Source organism: Trichechus manatus, unplaced genomic scaffold, assembly GCF_000243295.1.
Source record: "Trichechus manatus latirostris isolate Lorelei unplaced genomic scaffold, TriManLat1.0 scaffold00068, whole genome shotgun sequence".
Classification (NCBI taxonomy): domain Eukaryota; kingdom Metazoa; phylum Chordata; class Mammalia; order Sirenia; family Trichechidae; genus Trichechus; species Trichechus manatus.
In genome coordinates, this window is record NW_004444004.1 from 9,792,530 (window position 1) to 9,813,908 (window position 21,379).

The 21,379-nt window shown below is 36.0% G+C and overlaps 1 protein-coding gene across 1 annotated transcript in view; it reads left to right on the forward strand.

Moving 5' to 3' along the window:
* PLS3 (plastin 3) overlaps positions 1 to 21,379 on the forward strand; it is a 94,563-nt gene that overhangs the window by 48,264 nt on the left and 24,920 nt on the right. Inside the window, exons 2-3 of the mRNA XM_004379791.2 lie at positions 3,316 to 3,399; positions 16,967 to 17,130. Of these exons, the coding sequence (XP_004379848.1) occupies positions 3,327 to 3,399; positions 16,967 to 17,130 (237 nt within the window). The 5' untranslated portion in view covers positions 3,316 to 3,326. The remainder of the gene's footprint in view (positions 1 to 3,315; positions 3,400 to 16,966; positions 17,131 to 21,379) is intronic.

Genomic DNA, 21,379 nt, shown 5'->3' on the forward strand with positions numbered 1-21,379 from the left:
CTCCAGCTCTGTCCAGAACCCTCTGTTGTGATCCTGGTCAGAGCAGTCAGTGGTGGTAGCCGGGCACCATCTAGCTGTACTGGACTCAGTCCGGTGGACGCCTTGGTAGCTGTGGACCGTCGTCTGGTTTCTTGACTGCTGCTTCCATAGGTATTGATTGTGGGTCCAAGTAAATGAAATCCTTGACAACTTCAATCTTTTCTCCATTTATCATGATGTTGTTTATTGGTCCAGTTGTGAGGATTTTTATATTCATTATGTTGAGGTGTAATCCATACTGAAGGCTGTAGTCTTTGATCTTCATCAGTAAGTGCTTCAAGTCCTCTTCAGGATCACTGTGAGTCTGAATCCACTTGATGGCACCTAACAACAACAGAAGGTACCTACATTCCTGGGCTCTTGGACCCTTCCTTGCTTGGCTTCATCCTCTTGCTTCTGTTTTCACATCTCCTACTGTTGACTCTGATCCTTCTACCTCCCTCTTATTAAGGTTCCTTGTGATTACATTGGACTCATCCACATCATCTACAATTATATTCTCATTTCAAGATCCCTAATTAAATCTGTAGAGTCCTTTTACCACATGAAGTAACATATTGATAGGTTCTGGGGATTAGGCTGTGGGCATCTTTGATCCATTATTCTGTCTACCACACCCTGTTCCTGTTCTCTTCCTTTCTAAATCCCATTCATTTCTTTTTTTAATTGTGGTAAATATATATGTAACAAAACATTTGCCATTTCAACAGTCTGACATTAACTATGTTCATCATGTTGTTCAACCATCACTCTGAATCTGTTCCTAAATTTTTCTGTCATGGAATACTTTTATTAAAAGCACTATTATTAGGTTGCAACTTCATTTATGAAAAATCTCTTTTTATTATTTTTTAAATGCATATCTCCATATCTAACTGAATGTCGTAGTCTGTTTTATAGATCCTGAGACAACTATGAAAGGTGTTATTATCCAATTTATCTACTGAGGAGTTGTCCTGCTTAGTGGCATTTTAATACTATATGTAAGAAAAGTTCTAAGCTTTTAAAGATCTGTTTTTACTTAATTTTGAAAAATGTCAGTCATCATAAATGTGTGTTGCACTATGGTGAAGTTTTAGCTAGTAGTATCATTTCATTATTTAAACACTTCCCTAGGATTTCAGAAACCTGAGTTTGAATTCCAATTTCATGGTCCTTCCGAGCCTGGTATCTCCATAAGAAAAAATAATGTAAGCATACTTACCTCATAGAACTGTTGTGAGTGTTCCGTGAAATATAATATGCATATGAGTTTATTTAATGTGGTGTTTGGCACATAGTTGTTGAATCAATGAATTAATTAAAATACTGTTTTATTGAGTGCTTAGTATGTGTCAGGCACTGTGATAAGTTGTAGAGATATGGCTACAGTTGTGAAAAAGATAGATGTGGCCCTGCCTGGTGCTCTCATGAAGCCCCCACCCCCAATTCTCTATACTAAATATTAGGTTTATTGTCAAAAATATGAGTTGGTGACTAGTTTACTTTTTAGTAAAATATCCAAAAAGGAAAATGTAAGACCTCAAATTTGTATTTTATATAGTTTGTGAAATTTAATTGGTAGAATACTTTTTGAAAAGGCAACACAAAATCATTGTAATTTTTCTCCTGTCAAAAATTGTCAACGGATTTCTATTCTGGGGATTAGCAGAGGTCAGCAAAGTTTTTTGTAAAGGTACCAAAAAAAAACCCAAAACCTTTTGCTGTTGAGTCAATTCCGACTCATAGTGACCCTATAGGACAGAGTAGAACTGCCCCATAGGGTTTCCAAGACTGTAAATCTTTACAAAAGCAGACTGCCACATCTTTCTCCAGCGGAGCGGCTGTTGGCTTGGAATCGCTGACCTTTTGGTTAGCAGCTGAGTGCTTTAACCACTCCACCACCAGGGTTCCTTTTGTAAAGGTACTGATACTAATTATTGTGGGCCAAGTGGGAAAATCAAGGATATTTTGTAGGTATTTATATGACAAGAGACAAAATGAATTTCCATAAAATTTTTATTGACAAAATTCAAAATATAGTAATATTTTGTAATACAGATCTACTGATGAGAAGAATGGAATTTGTTTCTGGGATAACATTTCACTTAATTGGGTTCAAAGTTAATGTGCTCTATTATCAAAATTGATTGCAAATGTTCATCTGTAAAAACTATTCTTAGCTTGGGGACTAGACAAAAACAAGAGCTGGGCCAGATTTATTCAGGGCCTAAGTTTTCCAACCCTTGCTCTATTGGTTAAATAGGTCAAATAGGGCCAAATTGGAAAGGGTGTTGTCTCACTTATCTAGTGCTGCTATAACAGAAATACAACAAGTGGGTGGCTTTAACAAACAGAAATTTATTTTCTCACAGTTTAGGCAGCTAGAAGCCTGAATTCAGGATGCCGGCTCTAGGGGAAGGCTCTTTCTGTTGGCTCTAGAGGAAGGTCCTTGCCTCTTCTAAGCTTTTGTTCCTGGGTGATCTTCATGTGGATTGGCATCTCTCTTCCCTCATCTCTGCTCTCTGCTTGCTTGTTTAATCTCTTATTTCTCAAAAGAAATTGATTTAAGACACACCCTACACTAATGCTGTTCATTAACATAACAAAGATACTCCATTCCCAAATGGGATTATAACAACAGGTGTAGAGTTTAGGATTTACAACTCATATTTTAGGGGGATACAATTCAATTCATAACAGGTGTGACCTCAGATAATATAATAAGTTATGTGCACAAGGATATGTGTATTAGCACACACTTGCATATATTTACATGTCAAATCCAAATATAAATTTATTTAATTGATTCTTCTTTACCCGTCCTTCAATTGGAGTGATTGATAGGTGGCGGTCCTCTATTTGAAAATCAGTGTTTTCACAGTGAATTACTTTAAAGTGGCTTAATAGAAAATGATATTGTACATAAATCATTGGTCATATAATTTTGACTTTTTTAACTTGGGCACATTTAACCAACAATGTCTATTATATGTATCTGTTCCTATCATTACTGTGTACCTTGGCCTGTCTTTATACTATTTTGATGTAATTTAAGACTTTGTCCTTGGAAGGAAGATTCAGAAATATTTTCTTCTGAATAGCTTGATAAACGACAACTTTTCATTTGTTTGATTTCTTTATTATGGCTACAGCTACAGGTAAGGTAACCGCTTTCAATTATTTTAGAGTTTGCTGTTCTGTTTAAATTATCCCTAAGATAATAATTTAGCAAGAATGCTTATTATATTCATCACAAACTTTTTTAAGTCTGAAACATTTTTGGTTTTTCTTTAGATCTTCCTTAAATGGATGAGATGGCTGCCACTCAGATTTCCAAAGATGAGCTTGATGAACTCAAAGAGGCCTTTGCGAAAGTTGGTGCGTATTTTTTGTAGTGTAATTATTACTAATGCCGTTTTTATTTGACCCTAATCAAAATTATTTTTATAAAATTGCATGAATGGTTGGTTAATCACAAACTTAAGGCAAGGTAGTTACAGTAAATGGAATAAAGTTTGGGGAGCTACACTTAACACTCTATTATTTCTAATTATGTCTACTATGGTCAAGAGTTTTTAACCCAGGGTTCTGAGCCCTTAACTGGGAGCTGCTGTGTGTTCTGAAATTTATATGACAAATTCTGTGTTGTTATTTTATTTTGTGTATCTTTTTTTTTTCTGAGGAAAGGGTTAGAAGATCTCAACATAATCTCAAAGTAATGTGTGCCCCCTTCCCTCAGAAAAAAATAATGTTAGGAACCGTTAGATGATGTTTTCCCCTTCCCTAATTAGCTTGGCTTTGTTGCCTTTATTAAAGGATCTTCTGTGCCTTTGGATAATGGAGATTTTTCTACCTTCTCACATTAAATTACTAGTAAGATGGGGAGGCATAGCATGCCATTGGATTTATCCCTTAACATCGTATGACTTTTAACATGTCTTAGAACTGATGAGCTATGGAAGAAGTATATACTATTTATGTTCCAAATTTCAGTGCTCAGGACAAGTCAGTAGAAGATAATCAGAAAACAGGGTAAGAACTGATATTTGATGTATATAATCACATGAGTCAGCATGTGCTTAGAGAAGCAGATTATGGCTATTTGGTATTCCCTTGATTAAAGAGCATGAAATTAGATCATAATGATTTCTTATTTAAATCAGAGTTTGCCTTTAGATCTGTGTTGAAAATCCCACTAGAGAAAAGTGAGGAAGGGTATGTCTCTATTCCCATATGTTTATCATCAGCATTTTCTGTGAAGGCATTTAGCAGTAGCAGCGTGCCTTGGGAACAATAATGACCCCCAGCCAGAATGACTACTACAATCTCATCAGAATTCTTGTAAGAAAAAATGGCTCTGAATGTATCACAGTTGTGTGTGTGTGTGTGTGTGTGTGTGTGTGTGTGTGTAAAAGAAAGCCATTAATTAACTTACCATAGATACCACTTACTGTAAGAAAAGTACTACATAGTCTGATATTGGATAGATTATGAAAGATAGCTGGTGAGTTCTTGGTTGCAAGGATATTTTTAAATCAATCTCTCTCTTTCTCGTATTATTCTGTAGAAATGGTTTTATAATTGTTTTACGAATGCATTTCCTTTGAAACTTCTCTTTTATTTACATTCATCTTTCAGTATTGGTGGCAGCTTTTTATTTCTTTGTCAATAGAATTTTGGGGTCAGGACCATGCCTTATTATTATTGTCATTATTTAATCTCCAGTGCCTCACCATCTCAAATAAATGTTTGATGTTGATACAGGCCTTGATTGCTTATGCAGCATATTGGAAATATTTGTGTGCAATATTTTTGAAAAAACTTAAAACTAATTCAGATATCGTTTACCTGATGGGACTGGAATACCTTTGTCAGTTAAAAAAAAAAAAAAAGCATAATTGTTCCTTAAAAACATAATGGTAATAAAGAGGGTTGACCAATTATCTCCATGGAGGAAAGGTGGTAAATCTCAGTATGTGAGGGATCAATTACAGCTTTGGCTGTAAAAAAAAGTCATTGTGGAACTACTGTCTTATATTAAAACACATGTTTGGTGCCTGGCTACCACCAATGACCACCCTGACAGGGAACACAACAGAGAGTCCCAGATGGAGGAGGAGAAAAGTGGGGTGCAGATCTCAAATTCTAGTAAGAAGACTGGACTTAATTGTCTGAGACTGGAGGAACCCTGGAAAGCATGGCCCCTGGCTTCTCTATCAGCCCAGAACTAAAACAATTTCCGAGGCCAACTCTTCAGACAGGGATTGGACTGGACTGTGGGACATAAAGTGATACTCATAAGGAGTGTGCCTCTTAACTCAAGTAGATATAAGAGACTAAATGGGCAGCTTCTGTCCGGAGGTGAGATGGGAAGGCAGAGAGGGTTAGGAGCTGGTTGAATGGATATGGGGAATCAGGAGTGGAAAGGAGGAGTGTGCTGTCACAGTATGGGGAGAGCAATTAGGGTCACATAACAATGTATGTATAAATTTTTGTATGGGAAAAAACTAAACACACACACACATTTGGAGGGTTTAGGGCAGGCAGACAGCTACCCAAAAGCAGTATATTGGACCACACGTCCTACTTAAGTTTCTAGCAGGTGTGTATATACAGACTCTTATTACTATATATGCTGTAAAAAAGTGTTCTGAAGGCTAAAATTTCTGCTAGTTCTGCATATTCTGTTTTATTTCCCCCTCAGTATCTAATGTAGTGCTGCACACACATTAGGTCCCCAGTAAATATTTAATTGATTGAATCCCAAAGAAGTGTACATAGTATTTTGATGTACTGGAATTTTGTTGTCATTAGCTATAAATTGCAAAGGTTCTTTGTTAGGAATATTTTTATCATAGTGGGATTTATTTTTAAAAGATTTGGACCATTATATTGTAATACATAAAATTTATATGTATTTTTTCAACACAATAAAGGCTTGTCTGTAGTCTGCCTTTCAGAAAAGCATGTAAAGGCCCCACTGAATCTTTTTTACTTTTCTTTAGTTAAAATCTTTATAATTTTTAGTTGTTTTTAGTTATAGAGCCAGCCCTCAGGCAACTGTCAAAGGTGTTATAGAAATCTTTTTTTCTTTTTCATGAAGGCAAACTTTCTTTTAAAAACAGCCTCTATAACTTATTTTCATGTCAAGGACAATTGTTTTCTATTTTAGGGGGAGAGTAGGGAGGATTACTTTGTCTCAGTTCAATTGTGAGAAAATATGGAAATCATTATATGATTGTTTCCCCGTCTATTAACAATAATAGCCTTGATTATCATCTTAGAAATTCAGCAAAATCATAGTGTGTGGAGAAAATCTCTGTAATTACCCCTAATCATAGGTTTTGTTCAATCAATTAATAACGCTTTGAAACTCTCTTTACTAGCAATAAATTGAGTATTAAGATTTAAAGTTTTCCTCTCACTCACTTTCGGCACCTGCTTAGTGTTAAGCTCCAAGAAGTATATTTTCATATAATTATTTGAATTTTTCTCAACAATTGCTTGCAGTATTTCCCACTGGGACAGCAGAAGCCTTGGCTGTCATTTTTTTTCCCTACTTCATAATGTTTCTGTTTTAATTTAATGCATAACTTCCTTCTTTCTAAAGAGGAATAAATAAAGCTTTTTTTTTTATAACACTTAGGAAGTACATATTTTCTAGCTTAGAAAATGTCTTTTACGCTCTGAGTTAATCTTTCTGTGGAAGCTAAAGGTCATTTTGATGATTATTTGTCATGAAGACAAATTCATATAATGTAAAACTTTTCAGGTTGCTTTAGTCCTACGAATACTTGGTTTTATAACTGACTTTTTTTTCCTCTCCTGAGCAATCCTTACTGAGATTTAAAAAAAAAAAATCCATGAATTCAGCACTTTTGAAATAAAAGGATAATGGGATTGCTTAAATGACTAGGAATAGTGTGGGCGTATTCCTTTGAGGTTGCCCACCAAACTAAGCCAAAAAATTTTGATTATGGTGATTGTAGCTGTACCAGGATTTCTCTTATGCCAGGAAATTGAGTTGTTTCAAATTACTTGATATTCTCTGGTATATAAAAACCACATCAGGATGGTTCCACAAAAAGCATGTTGGTTTAGTTTAATTTACTTTTAGTATTCAATAAAACTACAGCAGTACATATTTGTTTAATTATGCCTTAAAAAAATAAAAACTGTAGCATAAATAAAACAAAAAGCTAACTAGTGCTCTTTCACTGTGCTATCCGTTTAATCATCTATGTAATTTTAGAAGCAAAGGTATTGGGATACTCTTAAAATCATATTTGGATGCTGTGCCAGGTAATAGGAGTACACATGTGTGGGTGCATGGCTGAGAGTGTGAGCATGTACATGTGAGCACATGCTCATACGAGCATATGTACGTGTGTGTTTTTAAAGCATGAGAGTGGTGGTAGCAGGTGGAAAATGAAGACCAAAGTGCTGGAAATTTTGAGTTGGGAAAGGATTGATAAACAATATTTTTGATTGCCTAGTTTGAGCCCTCTAACCTTGTCTAGCCTTCAGCTGCACTTGACCACCACATTGGGGAATACACTATTAGGATCAGCTTTTATATAGCAACCTCTAGTCTACCCCTAGCTGGGACTTATTAAACTAACTCTTGCATTTGCTGGAGTGTGCTACCTCAAAAGGTATAAGCTATGAAATGCAAAACCCATATTTAGCTAAGCATCTGGCAGTGTATAGCCTGTGCCATTTTTTCAAGTTTTAATGCCTAATGAAAGCTTGACTTTACTGCTTGGATCTGAGGATGGAATATGATCTAAATTCTTCTGCACAAGTCTTTGGGCTGAGTATTTTAAATCTGCATGTTGTGTGTTTTCATGGGCATTCAAGATCCTGCGAGAGGGAGGGAGAGGTGAATTCATTATGGTTAGACGTATAGATTACTTGTCATTTCTTCAGTACAAAAAATGTTGTGGAATACACTGGTTAAACTAAATTGAAATTTTAAACCTAGCTTTATGGAAAGGATATGCAACTGCCCTTGATTGGTTTTCTTCTTTTAAGTCTTAATGAGCACTGTCCCTGCTGTGCCCTCATCCGCAACACACATGCAACTTCTTCATGCAGAAAGACACAAGATTTAGACAGATCAGAGAGAGTTAAAGCAACACACACACACACACACACACACACACACACACACACACACACACACACAAACCCGAGGATCAAACGGAGTATCAGTCTTTCTATTGTTAGATTTATAAGGCAAAGTAGCACCCCAAAAGATGCATTTGAAGTGATCTGATTGCACCACATACCACCTGGACATGGGCAGTGTAAAACAGCAGCTAAAATCAAAACCACTTGACTTCTGGCTCAGCTTTCTCCAGACAAGTCCTTAAAATAGCTTAAATAACAGGATGCAAGGGGAGGGAAAACATTGCCTTTTAAGGATATGCATTCTTGGTGTGATTCAAACTTCTGCAGGAACATGGTTGTATAATAAGTTTATTTACTTTAAGGTTACTTGGGTGGGGGGAGGGTGTTTGGGGAGTTAACTGGCATTTAAAATAATACTTGAGATTTAAAAGCACAATGAGATTGCCTTTAAAACAAAATGCAGATGTGAAGCTACATGTATCATCCTCAAAAGAGAGACAGGCAGAGATGGAGGGAGGTGGGGGGCGGGGAGAAAGAAAGAAAAGGTATCGTTGTTACAAACGGTTGTTTTCTGATGCATTCAGTAGTCAATATGAAAGATGGGCCTGTCTGGTGCAGCATTGGGAGCCACTTAGTAAGTTTTTAAAGTATAGGTTTTTTTTAAAAAAAAAAAAAAAAAACAACTACTTCGTCAGTTTATTGAAATTTAGCTCTTTACTTTCTGCGGGAACTTTGTGTGGTTAAGTGGGGTGTCTTTTTCCTGGCTGCCCGTTAATATCTACCTATAGTGACCATATTTTCTGAACCAAAAAGTTGGGACACATACTGGTGGAAATATTAGGACTTCTCTGAATAATACAGGCTATATGATAATTGAAAATATGCCAAAACAGAAGGGTCTCCCAAATGCAGAGCCTTTCCCATCCCATACCAGTGTATAGTTATTGAAGAAGGGGCCAATGAGCCAAAAAGGGGTTCCAGAATATTGGCAGCTTTAATGAGGAAATAAAGGCCTGCCATCAGGCCTGGAGGTTGTGCTTTTAGTTTCCAGTTGTTAAAACTGTTTTCAATCTAGGTCTGTGTATTTTGGGGTCAGTTTATTATTAAATTTGCACAGCTGTGTCAAAACTCAGACTAGGAAAACGTTCATTATCAAACATAGTTCTGATTAATCATGTCAGTGATGAGAGAGAAGCTTTCTAAAACGTCATTATGCTACTTCAATTTCTGGCCTTCTAAAGCAGATTAGATTTGCGATATTGTTTAAGGATGTGTCTTCTTTTTCTTTCTTTCTTTTTTGTGCTGGGGGTTGAAAATAAAATTAGCATAAAAGTCTTTAAAAATAATTACGTGCTATTTTGTCTTTCAAATACTCTACCAGATGGGAGATTTTTGTAAAATTAATTGCTAGCTGCCTTTTCAGGCTCCTTCTGCCTTCTTTTTGAAATTGAAATTGTTTTCTTCAAAATATATGATTTAGGAACTCTAAGAAAGGCTGTAATATAATTTCATAGTGCTAACATTAAAATGCCTTTGATCATTCCTGGAGGTAGTACAAGTTGGATTAACATCTGCTGATAAAATATTTTAAAATAGCAGAATAGGTAAAACATTTAAAATATATCAAACTAGAGGACACATGTTCAATGATTATTTTCTCATCTCAGGAAAGATACAGGATAGATGTTCCATGTAACTAAAATTTTTACAAGGAATTTGAAGCCACAGTTTTCAGTAAGAACCAGAGGTTAGGTCTGATTAATTTCCCCATCTTTAGTACCTAGCACAATGCCTGTCACAGAGTAGGTACTCAAGTTATGGAGGTTGACCTATGCTAAACAAGTTACAAGCAGGTTTATAAAATTAGGATAACAGAGAGATCCTGACCTGAGAACCATCACTGGTTGTCCTCTTGTGTACTCGTTGGTGGGTATGTTCACTTAGAAAACCAAATTACATTGCTGAAGGCTTCTGGGTAGGTACAGGATTAAACAAAGGGAATGAGAGTGAATATTATGTAAAGGATATTTCTGTCAAGTTATGATTTCCTGATGAATTACCATTTAGTCTTTTTATGCTCCTTCTGTTGGGGGTTTGTTTGTTTTTATTGTTGTTTGTTTAGTTTTGTTTTTAAAGTGCCCATCAAGGATTAAAGTATCAATGATTTCTACCAAAAGATTTTTTTCATTGCTTATTATTATATACTGTGCATTGGGTGGGAGATAAAAAATTTTTAAAGGCTCCTTTATCAAGAGATTTGCAACTTGATAAGGAAGACTGCCACGTAATGACAAATTCTTATTCTCCCAACTCCCCATTAAATTTTCCTCCTCAGTTACTGAAAGGAGCTATTATTACTGCCCTTACTTCATAATAGAGTTTCCACATATAGTTATTTTATGTTAGTTATATGTTTGCGTGACTACTTCCTGGCATCTTTTAATCACATCAGTGAGCTATCTTCTAATTAATGCTCCAGAAAGGTTATTTCAGAGAGGGTTCATGCAAATCACACTTTTCTACATTACCTAAACCTCTATTCTACCTAATAAATAAACTATCAGATAGACTCTCAAGGCCTTGGTCCATTTCATGTGGCTTCAAATCCGTCATAGTGCTCCATTTTTTAGTTTAAAACAGCTCTACCTTCCACTTCTGTTATATCACTGAGAATACAAAAAGAACGATTTTTGAGTACCATTTATATGCTAGATCTAATCTGGAGTCAATAGCAAGAGATTAAATTAGATCCAGATATGTAATTTCAGAAGTCAGAGACAAGTAAAATACATTTAAAATATTTTTCTATCAAAATAAAGTGGACAAAGTTTTGAGAGTTGAAAAGACTAAGCTATCCTCTTTTCCAGAGATACCATAAAATGAAGGAATTGTATTTCAGTAATGAAGTATTGTACTGATCAGAACATTATTACTTTACATCTGCATTTAATATATATTGTGATTCAAACTCCTGTTTTTTTAAAAAGTGTATGTGTGTGGCTTGTGAGTTTTTGAGTTTGTGAAGGCCTGTATACTCAGATTTAGAATTGGAGTGTGCTAGAGCTGGAAAGATACCTTAGAGATCATTTGGTCCAAAGCACTAATTTTACAGAGCAAAAAACTTAAGGTCTGGAGAGGTGACTTGTACTGAAAGTTAAACACCAAAATTAGTAGTCAAGTTGAAATAAGATCCTGTGTCACATTACTCCCACTGTTGTGTTCTTTCAGGTATGCTGTGTACCTTCCACTATGCCTCACTGACTGCCTAGTACTGAACTCCATTTTACTTTTTTAAAGAAAATAGGGAAAACAGATTGGTCATGCACTGGAGAAAGTGTATTTAAACTCAAAAATTTCATTCATCAAGAATTGCGAGGCCCTGGATAAGTAAAGCACTATTGAAGAAGAACATAGTAGGAGGCCTCACACTACCTGATCTCAGAACCTACCATACAGCCATGGTAGTCAAAAGAGCCTGTTACTGGTACAACAACAGACACATAGACCAATGGAACATAATCAAGAACCCAGGCACAAATCCATCGACCTATGGTCAGCTGATCTTTATCAATGCACCGAAGTCCATAAAATGGGGAAAAGATAGTCATTTTAACAAATGATGCTGGTAAAACTGGATATTCATCTGTAAAAAAAAGTAAATAGGACCCATACCTCACATCGTACACAAAAACTAATTCAAAATGGACCGAAGACCTAAATATAAAACCTAGAATGATAAAGATCATGGAAGAAAAAATAAGGACAACGCTGGGGGCCCTAATACATGGCATAAATACAATACAAACCATAACTAACAATCCATAAACACCAGAAGATAAACTAGATAATTGGGAGCTCCTAAAAATTAAACGCTTATGCTCATCAAAAGACTTCACCAAAAGAGTAAAAAGAGAACCTACAAACTGGTAAAAGAAAATTTGACTATGACATATCCGACAAGGGAATAATCTATAAAATTTATAGAAAACGTCAACATTTCAACAATAAAAAGACAGTCCAGTTAAAAAATGGGCAAAGGATATGAACAGACACTTAACCAAAGAAGACATTCAGGCAGCTAACAAACATGAAGAAATACTTGCAATTATTAGCTATTAGAGAGATGCAAATCAAAACTACAATGAGATATCTTCTCATCCTGACATTACTGGTATGAATCCAAAAAAAAAAAAACACACACCAGAAAATAACAAATGTTGGTGAGGTTGCGGGGAGATTGGAACTCTTATACACTGCTGGTGGGAATGTAAAATGTTACAAACACTATGGAAAACTATATGGCACCTCCTTAAAAAGCTAGAAATATAAATACGATACAATCCAGCAATCCCACTCCTAGGAATATATCCTAGAAAAATAAAAGCCATCACACAAATAGACATATGCACACCCATGTTCACTGCAGCATTATTCACAATAGCAAAAAGATGGAAACAAAACCTAAGTTCCTATCAACAGATGAATGGATTAACTGTGGTACATACACCATACACACAATAGAATACTATGCAGTGGTAAAGAATAATGACGAATCCACAAAACATCTCACAACATGGATGAATTTGGAGAACATTCTGAGTGAAATAAACCAATCACAAAAGAACAAATACTGTTTGAAACCACTACTATAAAGTAACAACAAAAGATTTACACACAGGAAGAAAAAAACATTATTTGATGGCTACTAGGGACGGGCGGGGGAGAGAGGGAAAATCACCGATTGGAAGACACGAGTTAATATTGGTGAAGGGAAAGGCAATATATTATATGGGGGAAGTCAGTACAACATGACCAAGGCAAGAGAAGACACAGAGAAGAACATAAAAATAAAGGGCATCTATGGTAATTACCATAGCTTAGACAATACTGTAGCAATAGTAATAACAATTTGCGAATGGACAAATAGGTAGATAGATATGCCAAGAGGTGTGGGAAGATGTAAGGGAACATACCCACCAGCAACTATAAGCGTGGTGGTAGATATTTCTACATACATGATTGTAGGTGCAGCTCATATAGAACGCAAAAAGTAAAGTCAGGGAAACCGCTTAGATATAACCAAACACCTCACGGGATAAAGTTCCTACGCTAGAAGACAAAGGACCATCTACTCCGGATCATCTACATCAATTGGCACAACATAGAACATAAAGACAATGTTCAGCATCCTGCTTTGGTGAGTAGCATCTGGAGTCTTAAAAGCTTGTGAGCAGCCATCTAAGATACAACTATGGGTCTCTTCCTGTCTGGAGCAAGGAAGAGTGAAGGAGACCAAAGACTCAAGGAGCAGTTATACCAAAGGACTAATGGACCACATGTACCACAGCCTACACGACCCTGAGACCAGAAGAGCTAAATGGTGCCTGGCTACCACTACCAACTGCTCTGACTAGGATCACAACAGAGGGTCCTGGACAGATCGGGAGAAAATTATAGAACAAAAATTACCAGGCTTGCTGGTCTGACAGAGACTATGGCCCTGAGACACCCTTCTGACCTGGAAATGAAGCCATTCCTGGAGGCTACCTCCCAGCCAAATAATAGACAAGCATATAAGATAAACAATAATACCGAGATGAATGTACTCCTTAGAACAATCAATTACACCATGAGAAGGCAGGAGAGGGTAGATAGATAATCAGGGCAAAAGAAAATGGGGAGACCAGGGCAGAAATGGGGAGAGTGCTAACAGGTTGTGGGGAATGAAACCAAGATCATGAAATACTTTACGTACAAGTTATCAAATAGGAAACTAATTTTCTCTGCAATCCTTCACCTAAAGCACAGTTTTAAAAAAATGTCTAGAATTTTGCGTCAATGCCATGGGGATTACTTTGTTCTTTTTAGTGACTGCAGATGTTGTTGCTGGATTGATATCTACATATAAACACATTACTAATAAAGTGTTTGATGTGTAACTTTTTATAAATTCAAAGCAAAGAAAGTGAAGATGTACCCTGGAGGAATTGGGTGCTTTACCTCAAGGTACTATAAGTGATTTTTAGAAGTGTTAGATAGTTGGAGGAAGAAGTTGTAAAAGTACAGATATTATAATTGATAGATTTAAAACATAGTGTCTTAGTGCTGTTTAATGGAAATACCATAACTGGGTGGCTTTAATGAAATTTATTTTCTCACAGTTTAAGAGGCTAGAAGTTCGAATTCAGGGCACCGGCTCTAGGGGAAGGATTTCTGTCTCAGCTCTGGGGGAAGGTCCATGTCTCTTTTCAGCTTCTGTTCCTCAGTTCCTTGGCAATCTTCATGTGGAGTGGCATCTATCTTCAATAGTTTGTGCCTAATCTGCTCTTTTTGTATCTCAAAAGTAATTGGTTTAAGACATACCCTGCACTGATGTGGTCTCATTAACATAACAAAGAAAATCCTATTCCTAAATGGGATTACATCCACAGGTATAAGAGTTAGAATTCATAACACGTATTTTTTAAGGGGACACGATACAGTCACATAGTAATCAATGGTTAGGAATCCCTGGATGGCACAAACAGTTAAGCATTTGACTACTAACCAAAAGATTGGCGGTTCAGATCCACCCAAGAGGCACCTTGGAAAGACAGGCCTGGCAATCTGCTTCCAAAAAGTTACAGCCTTGAAAACTCTATAGAGTAGTTGTACTCTGCACATATGGGGTCGCCATCAGTTGGAATTGGCTCAGCGCCAACTAACAATAATCAACGTTTAAGAATAATTGACTCGAGAAGAATGTTTCATTAAAACTAAATCACCTTGAATTTAATCAGCTTTCAAAGTATTGGTGAAATGGTTTTATATAGGATATTTTATATTTTAGTAATTAGCAAAAATTGACTAATATGGATTGTACTTAGATCACACTTAGAATGAAATCCAAAGTACATTCCATGGCCTGTGGCTTGTAAGACCTTATATCACGATGAACTCCCTACCATCATCTCTCACTTTCCCCCTTGCTATGTTGCTCATCATACTGGATCTTTGTTGTTCTGCAAATCAGGGCTTCCAACCAGTTCATTCTGGTTTGAACCCCTGCTGAGAATTTGCATTTGCACCCGCAGATATACTGAGTCAGAATCTACAGTTTCACAAGATCACCAGGTGATTCTTATGTATAATAAATTTTGGGAACCACTGCTCTACTAGTGGTTCTCAGAATTGGTCCCTAACCAGTAGCATCAGCATTGCCTGGGAATAGTTAGAAATGCAAAATCTCAGCAGGGGTTCGAACCTGAACGAACTGGTTCAAAGCCCTGCTGCCAACATACCAGACACACTTCCACCTCACAGCTGTTGCATTTGCCATTCCCTCTACCTGAAATCTCTTTCCCAAGATATCCACATGATTTGTTCCCTTACCGCATTCAAGTCTTCATTCAAGTATAAATAATCTGATCAAAGTGGCTTTTCTTGACCATTCAGTCTAAATAACACCACCACCAATTACTCTAACCCAGGGTTGCTCAACCTTGGCACTATTGACATTTCAAGCCTTACAATTCTGTGTTGTGGGGGAGGAGGGTTCCTGTGCATTGTAGGATGTTTATCAGCATCTCTGGCTTCTACCTACTAGATGCCAGGAGCATCGTCTACCCTCTCCCTACCAATTGTGGTGATCAAAAATGTCTCCAGATGTTTCTGAATGCTCCCTAAAATCTGTTGCCTTCAAGCCCTTTCCAAACTCATAACGACCCTATGGAACAGAGTAGAACTGCCCTGTAGGGTTTCCTGGGCTGTAAATCTTCATGGAAGCACGCTGCCACATTTTTCTCCCGAGGAGCAGCTGTTGGGTTCGAACGCCTACCTTTTGGTTAGCAGCCGAGTGCTTAACCACTGTGCCACCAGGGCTCCTGAATGTCCTCTAGGGGAGTCAGAATAGCCCCTAGTCTAACTCCTTACCCTGCTATGTTTTTTCTTCATAGCACTAATGTTATATGGTATTGTTTATTCATACCTTGTATGTTATTTGTTTATTGTCATTAGAATGTGAGCTCCTTGAGAGCAAGACCTCTTTTGTTGGCTGTGGTTATCGCTAGTCCCAAGAATGATACCTAGTAAGGAGTTTTTAAGCAATGTATCAAATAGATGAACTATTCACAATATACTTTCTTGAACAGGGCTCTGGTCATCCTTGAATCAGATTGTTTCCTATTATGAAGATAATTAAATTTACATATGAAAATCAGTGAGGACCTAGAGGAAAAAAAAAGCGTTATTGAACATTAGTATCTGAAGTTGCTGGTGAAAGTCAAACTTTATTCACTAAAAAAATATATACTAAAGTGATTACAACCCTCAGGATATCAGACCTCCTCAATACATTAATTTTTGGTCATCGATCTTTTCTTTTTTCCATTCTTAACAGTTTCAGAATAAGCATCATTCATTTAATCAACACTTAGATGCATATTCTGTTAAAACTGCAATAGCACAAAAAGAAAAAAGTTATTTATAGTATCATGTTAAACATCTACTTTATTCAGTGTTATTTATTTTTATAAACTCTGTTTTGGATTAATGTAAAAAAAAATGGCACTGCAGGTAGTTGCTAAATTTCGGGTGTGCTTTAAATATAGTCAGCACTTATTCATGAAACTATTCTATACATAATGTAAAACCTTGATCTTTCAATTATAATTTACATTTCTCTTTCAAACAACCTTAGGTATCAAACAATAAGAAGGGAAATGATTGTTTAGGAGAGTTTATGAACTGAGGCACAATGAAGAAAAATACTCCTAATAGGTTAACTTATTTCTCCTAAATTTTTTTTTTTCCTTTTTTGCTCGTTTTTACAAAGATCTCAACAGCAATGGATTCATTTGTGACTATGAACTTCATGAACTTTTCAAGGAGGCTAATATGCCATTACCAGGATATAAAGTGAGAGAAATTATTCAAAAACTCATGCTGGATGGTGACCGGAATAAAGATGGGAAGATAAGTTTTGACGAATTTGTTTATGTAAGTATGTTAAAATCCACCATTATTGGAAATAATGATTGTTCCTTTGTCTAATGAGATTTTAATTGTATTAAGTATTATATTAAGTTCCTAAGGATAACATATTAGTACTGTTATTATAACTAATAACACTTCTCTTATCGGGCCCATAAAGTTTAGTTGGGCTTTCTTTTTTAGTCAGTGGACTGTCTTAACAAAAGAATTGAGAAGAAGAACACTGACAGAAAGGAAGAAACAAAACAATGCTCACCATGGGAGGGGAGCAGTCTCCTTTTGGAGCATCATTAAAGGGCATTTTCCTAGTGCTAAACGACATCGTTGAAGTACTTTTTCTCTCTCCCTTGGTGAGCGCTGTGCTCCCAAATTTTAATGATACACCCTGACTCACAGCCTTGGAAGCTTCCTGAGTTGAACTTTCTGATTAAAAATATGTGTTCTACTCTTGTGGTAGTAGTATTTAACTGTAGCATTCTCTCTAGGACGATAATTTTGATAATTAAAAGTTAGAAGTGTATCTTTTTAGTTCATTGGAAGAGGCGTTTAAAATTTTTTTCTGTTCTAGTATCACCAAATACTTCTGAAGGTTAGGGGCTGGTGTCTTTTATTTCTTCTATCCCCCCAAGCACCTAGTTTAGTGCTTGGAGAGTTTAATGTGTGCGGTACATGGTTGGTTATTGAAGCCTAAAATGTTTAGCTGTCAGCAAGTGAGGTCTAGATTTTCCAGACTTTTGCTATTTTCAGTCTGTATTCATTGACAGAGTATTTTAGATATGTATTTTAAAACAGCTGTTGCCTCTTTACTCGATTAAGAATATCGTTAAGATTTTTTAAAATTTCTTGTTCATTTAAAGCTGAACTTGACTATATTTTATTAGGCATTCCTTACGGTATGCTATAAACTAGTAATTAGTGCCTAGTATTTATCACAAACCTAGACCTTCTGGCACTCCTATCCTCTTTTTCCTGCTTTAGTTTTGCTCCAAGACACTTGAAATGGTAGCATATACTCCCATTAGTAACCACGGTTCACTATTGCAAGTGAAATTCTGATATGTTCTCGCCAGTTAGAATTAAATCTTTTAGAACACAGTGATGTTCAATAAGCAAAATTGACTAAGTAATGATTGTCTACTCAGCTGACAGCCTTTGTGAGGATGTTACTATTTAAAAATACAGACTTGTGTCGTAATGGTATGGTTCTTGCCATTGTCTTTTGAAATACTGATTTTCCCCCTACCGTTTTTATCTCCAGTTATTGCCAAAGCCTTTTGTTTTGAATTCTGTGTTGAATAGTAAGTTGCAGTTGATTTGCAATTTGAGCACTTGCATGTCTGATGTATAACTTGCTCCTCTTGTAACTGCATGTTTAATTGTGAATTTAAAGCAGCTGAGAGCTCTGGTGAACTATGATTGGTTGTTTTTAATATATTGCTCATCGTTTTTCAATCTACTAGAAAGAACAGACCCCAAACTTTAAGATTTGCAGTGTGCCAGTATTGTTAAGGACAAAATTATGAAAGTGTCTTCGAGAAACATGATCTTGAGGAGATTTTTTAATTTGTGTATTGGGAAATGTTGCTTTTTCCACACAGCTGTTTGTGGCTTTTAAATGAGGAGATGTAATTACCTTAGTAAATTCCTATGAAGAGCATGCATAATAATTTTGCCATCACCAGGTATTTTTTAAATGAAACATTAATGAGGATAGTTTAGGTAAAAATATACTTTTTTAGAATTGGAAGGAATCAATATGTTTATACTCTTCCATTTTTCAAATAAAAAAAGCTCAGTTCCTAAAAAAGGAAGTGACTTGCGCAACATTACACAGAGGACTAGTGGCTTTTTCCAGTTATCTCCTTGCTATTCAAGAAATTTGAAATATGAAGGTCAGTAAAATAACCTGCCTGAAGTTTCAGAATGGTATTACCATGACTACAGTGAAAGAAAGATGGGTGGTTAATCAAATGTCCACTCTTGTCTACTTTGTCACCAATGAAATATGTTACAAATTATCAAGCAAAATATGGGTAAATCTTAGTTATCTAAGAAATAGGAAGCATGTTATTCCATCATTGTCTTAGTTATCAAGTGCTGCTATAACAGAAATACCACAAGAGGATGGCTTTAACAAAGAGGAATTTATTCTCTCACAGTCTAGGAGGCTAGAAGTCTGAATTCAGGGTGCCACCTCCAGGGGAAGGCTTTCTCTCTCTGTCAACTCTGGGGGAAGGTCCTTGGCATCAGTCTTCCCCTGGTCTAGGACCCCGGGTCCAAAGGACATGCCCCACTCCTGGTTCTTCATTCTTGGTGGTAGGGGGTCGCCTTTCTGTCTGCTCCCTTCTCTACATCTCAAAAGAGATTGATTTAAAACATAACCTAATCTTGTAGGTTGAGTCCTGCCTCATTAACATAACTACTTCTAATCCTGCCTCATTAACCTCATAGAGGTTGGTTTTACAACACATAGGAAAATCACATCTTATGACAAAATGATGGACAATCACAATCAGTTATTAACATCATAAGGAAATAGAAGTAAACACATTCTTACATGTTAGTGTTCTGTTTTTTTTTTTTAATTGCTGCTTAAGGAGTTAATTATAAAGCAGGTTACAAACAAAATCAGTTTGTTAATTTTGGAGAAGATCATATATAGGGAAGAAAAACGTCCTCAAATTATTATATCAACTTCAGATTTTAAAATTTAGTAACAGATTTTGGATTTTGTTTCTTCTCAGCATTTCAAAACTAAATTACTGGGTTTTTATACTTACAAGGTAATAGGATTTATTTTCTTCTGAAAAAGACTGGCATAGCAATAGTTTTTTCAGCAGAGATGTCTGCAGTAAACTCTTATTTTCATGTTAAGAAACCTGCTTTTGCATAATGGTACTAAGTTGTTCACTTGTTTTAGGACTTTTCCTCATCTGGAACAGTGCCAGTCATATAGTAAATGCTATATAGGTATAAGTTGTTCGGGTAGTTTTTTTTTTTTTTTTAAGCAGTCTTCCTTTCCTATTATTACTAAGTTTAGGTCTACAACAAATTCCAAATAAAGGAAAAATTCAAACCCGCTATTTTGGAAACAAGCCCCAAACACTGGAAGCCAATCAATATTATTTTGCAATTCTTTCTGAAATCTTTCCTTCCTCTAAAGTCGTATGCCTCTGGATTGCTTTGGCTACTAGTCCAGTGCTGAGCTAACTCTGGGGTCAAAAGGAGTTAGCTTGTTGCTCAGGGTCTTTGAGAAAAGCAATGAAACTTTTATAAAAGGAATAAGAAACATACCTATTCCATAAAAGAAACTGAAAAAGATGTTTAGAATGGGAGTGGAGATCGCCTCCTGAAAAATATATACCAGGAGTTGCTTGGCAGATGATAAAGCAAGTCCTCCCTCATAGAGGGAAAACAGCACCAAACAGTGAGCTCATTAGTATCACAACAGGCAGCTTTGAAAAGATTCATTGAGGCGACTCCAGCACAGTAGTAGGCCTTGTGTTATCTCTGATTTCAGAGATTCTTGTTAAGCCAAAGCTTATACAGGCATTCCCTGGGTTACCAACATAATCGTCTCCTAAGTGTGTCTTTAAGATTTTGTGGTTAAGTCAGAACAGGTGCATACGGTTCTTATTTAGCCTCATTTTATTACAAGAAAAAGCTCGAAGCCTTTCCAATGATTTAAAGCTGCAAGTGCAGCAGGTGAAGGTGATTGTGATGAAGAATTTGTTTCCAGTATGGTTTGGTTCAGTCATTTCAAAGTAAGGGCAAATTTATATAACATTAAAGGGCATCTATGAGTTATCCTTAAGTCGAACATTTGTAACCCAGGGATTTACTGTACTCAAATCGCTTTGTCATCCACTTGAGAAATATCTTAAGTAGAAAATAAAACGCAAAATTCAAGTCCTCATGTAGGAAAATAATTTAATGGATACATAAATCTTCAATGACCTTTTATACTTTTTTTTTTTTTTTTTTTTTAGTAAATACTGTGAAATTAAAACTTTGAGCTTGGCTGCAGTGATTTATTTAACAATTTTAACTACAACAACAAAATAAGTAAAAATTAAAAAAACAATACTTAGAACCTGAAGGTCATGTGATTTTTGTAAGACGATTGAAAAGTAATGAATTTAATTTACAACTTTCTGTGTCATTCCCAAGCATCAGGAGTTTTAATAGAGCTATGCAAGTAATTACATTAGGATATTATACAGCAGAGGCATTCTTTTTTCATTTGAATTGTTTT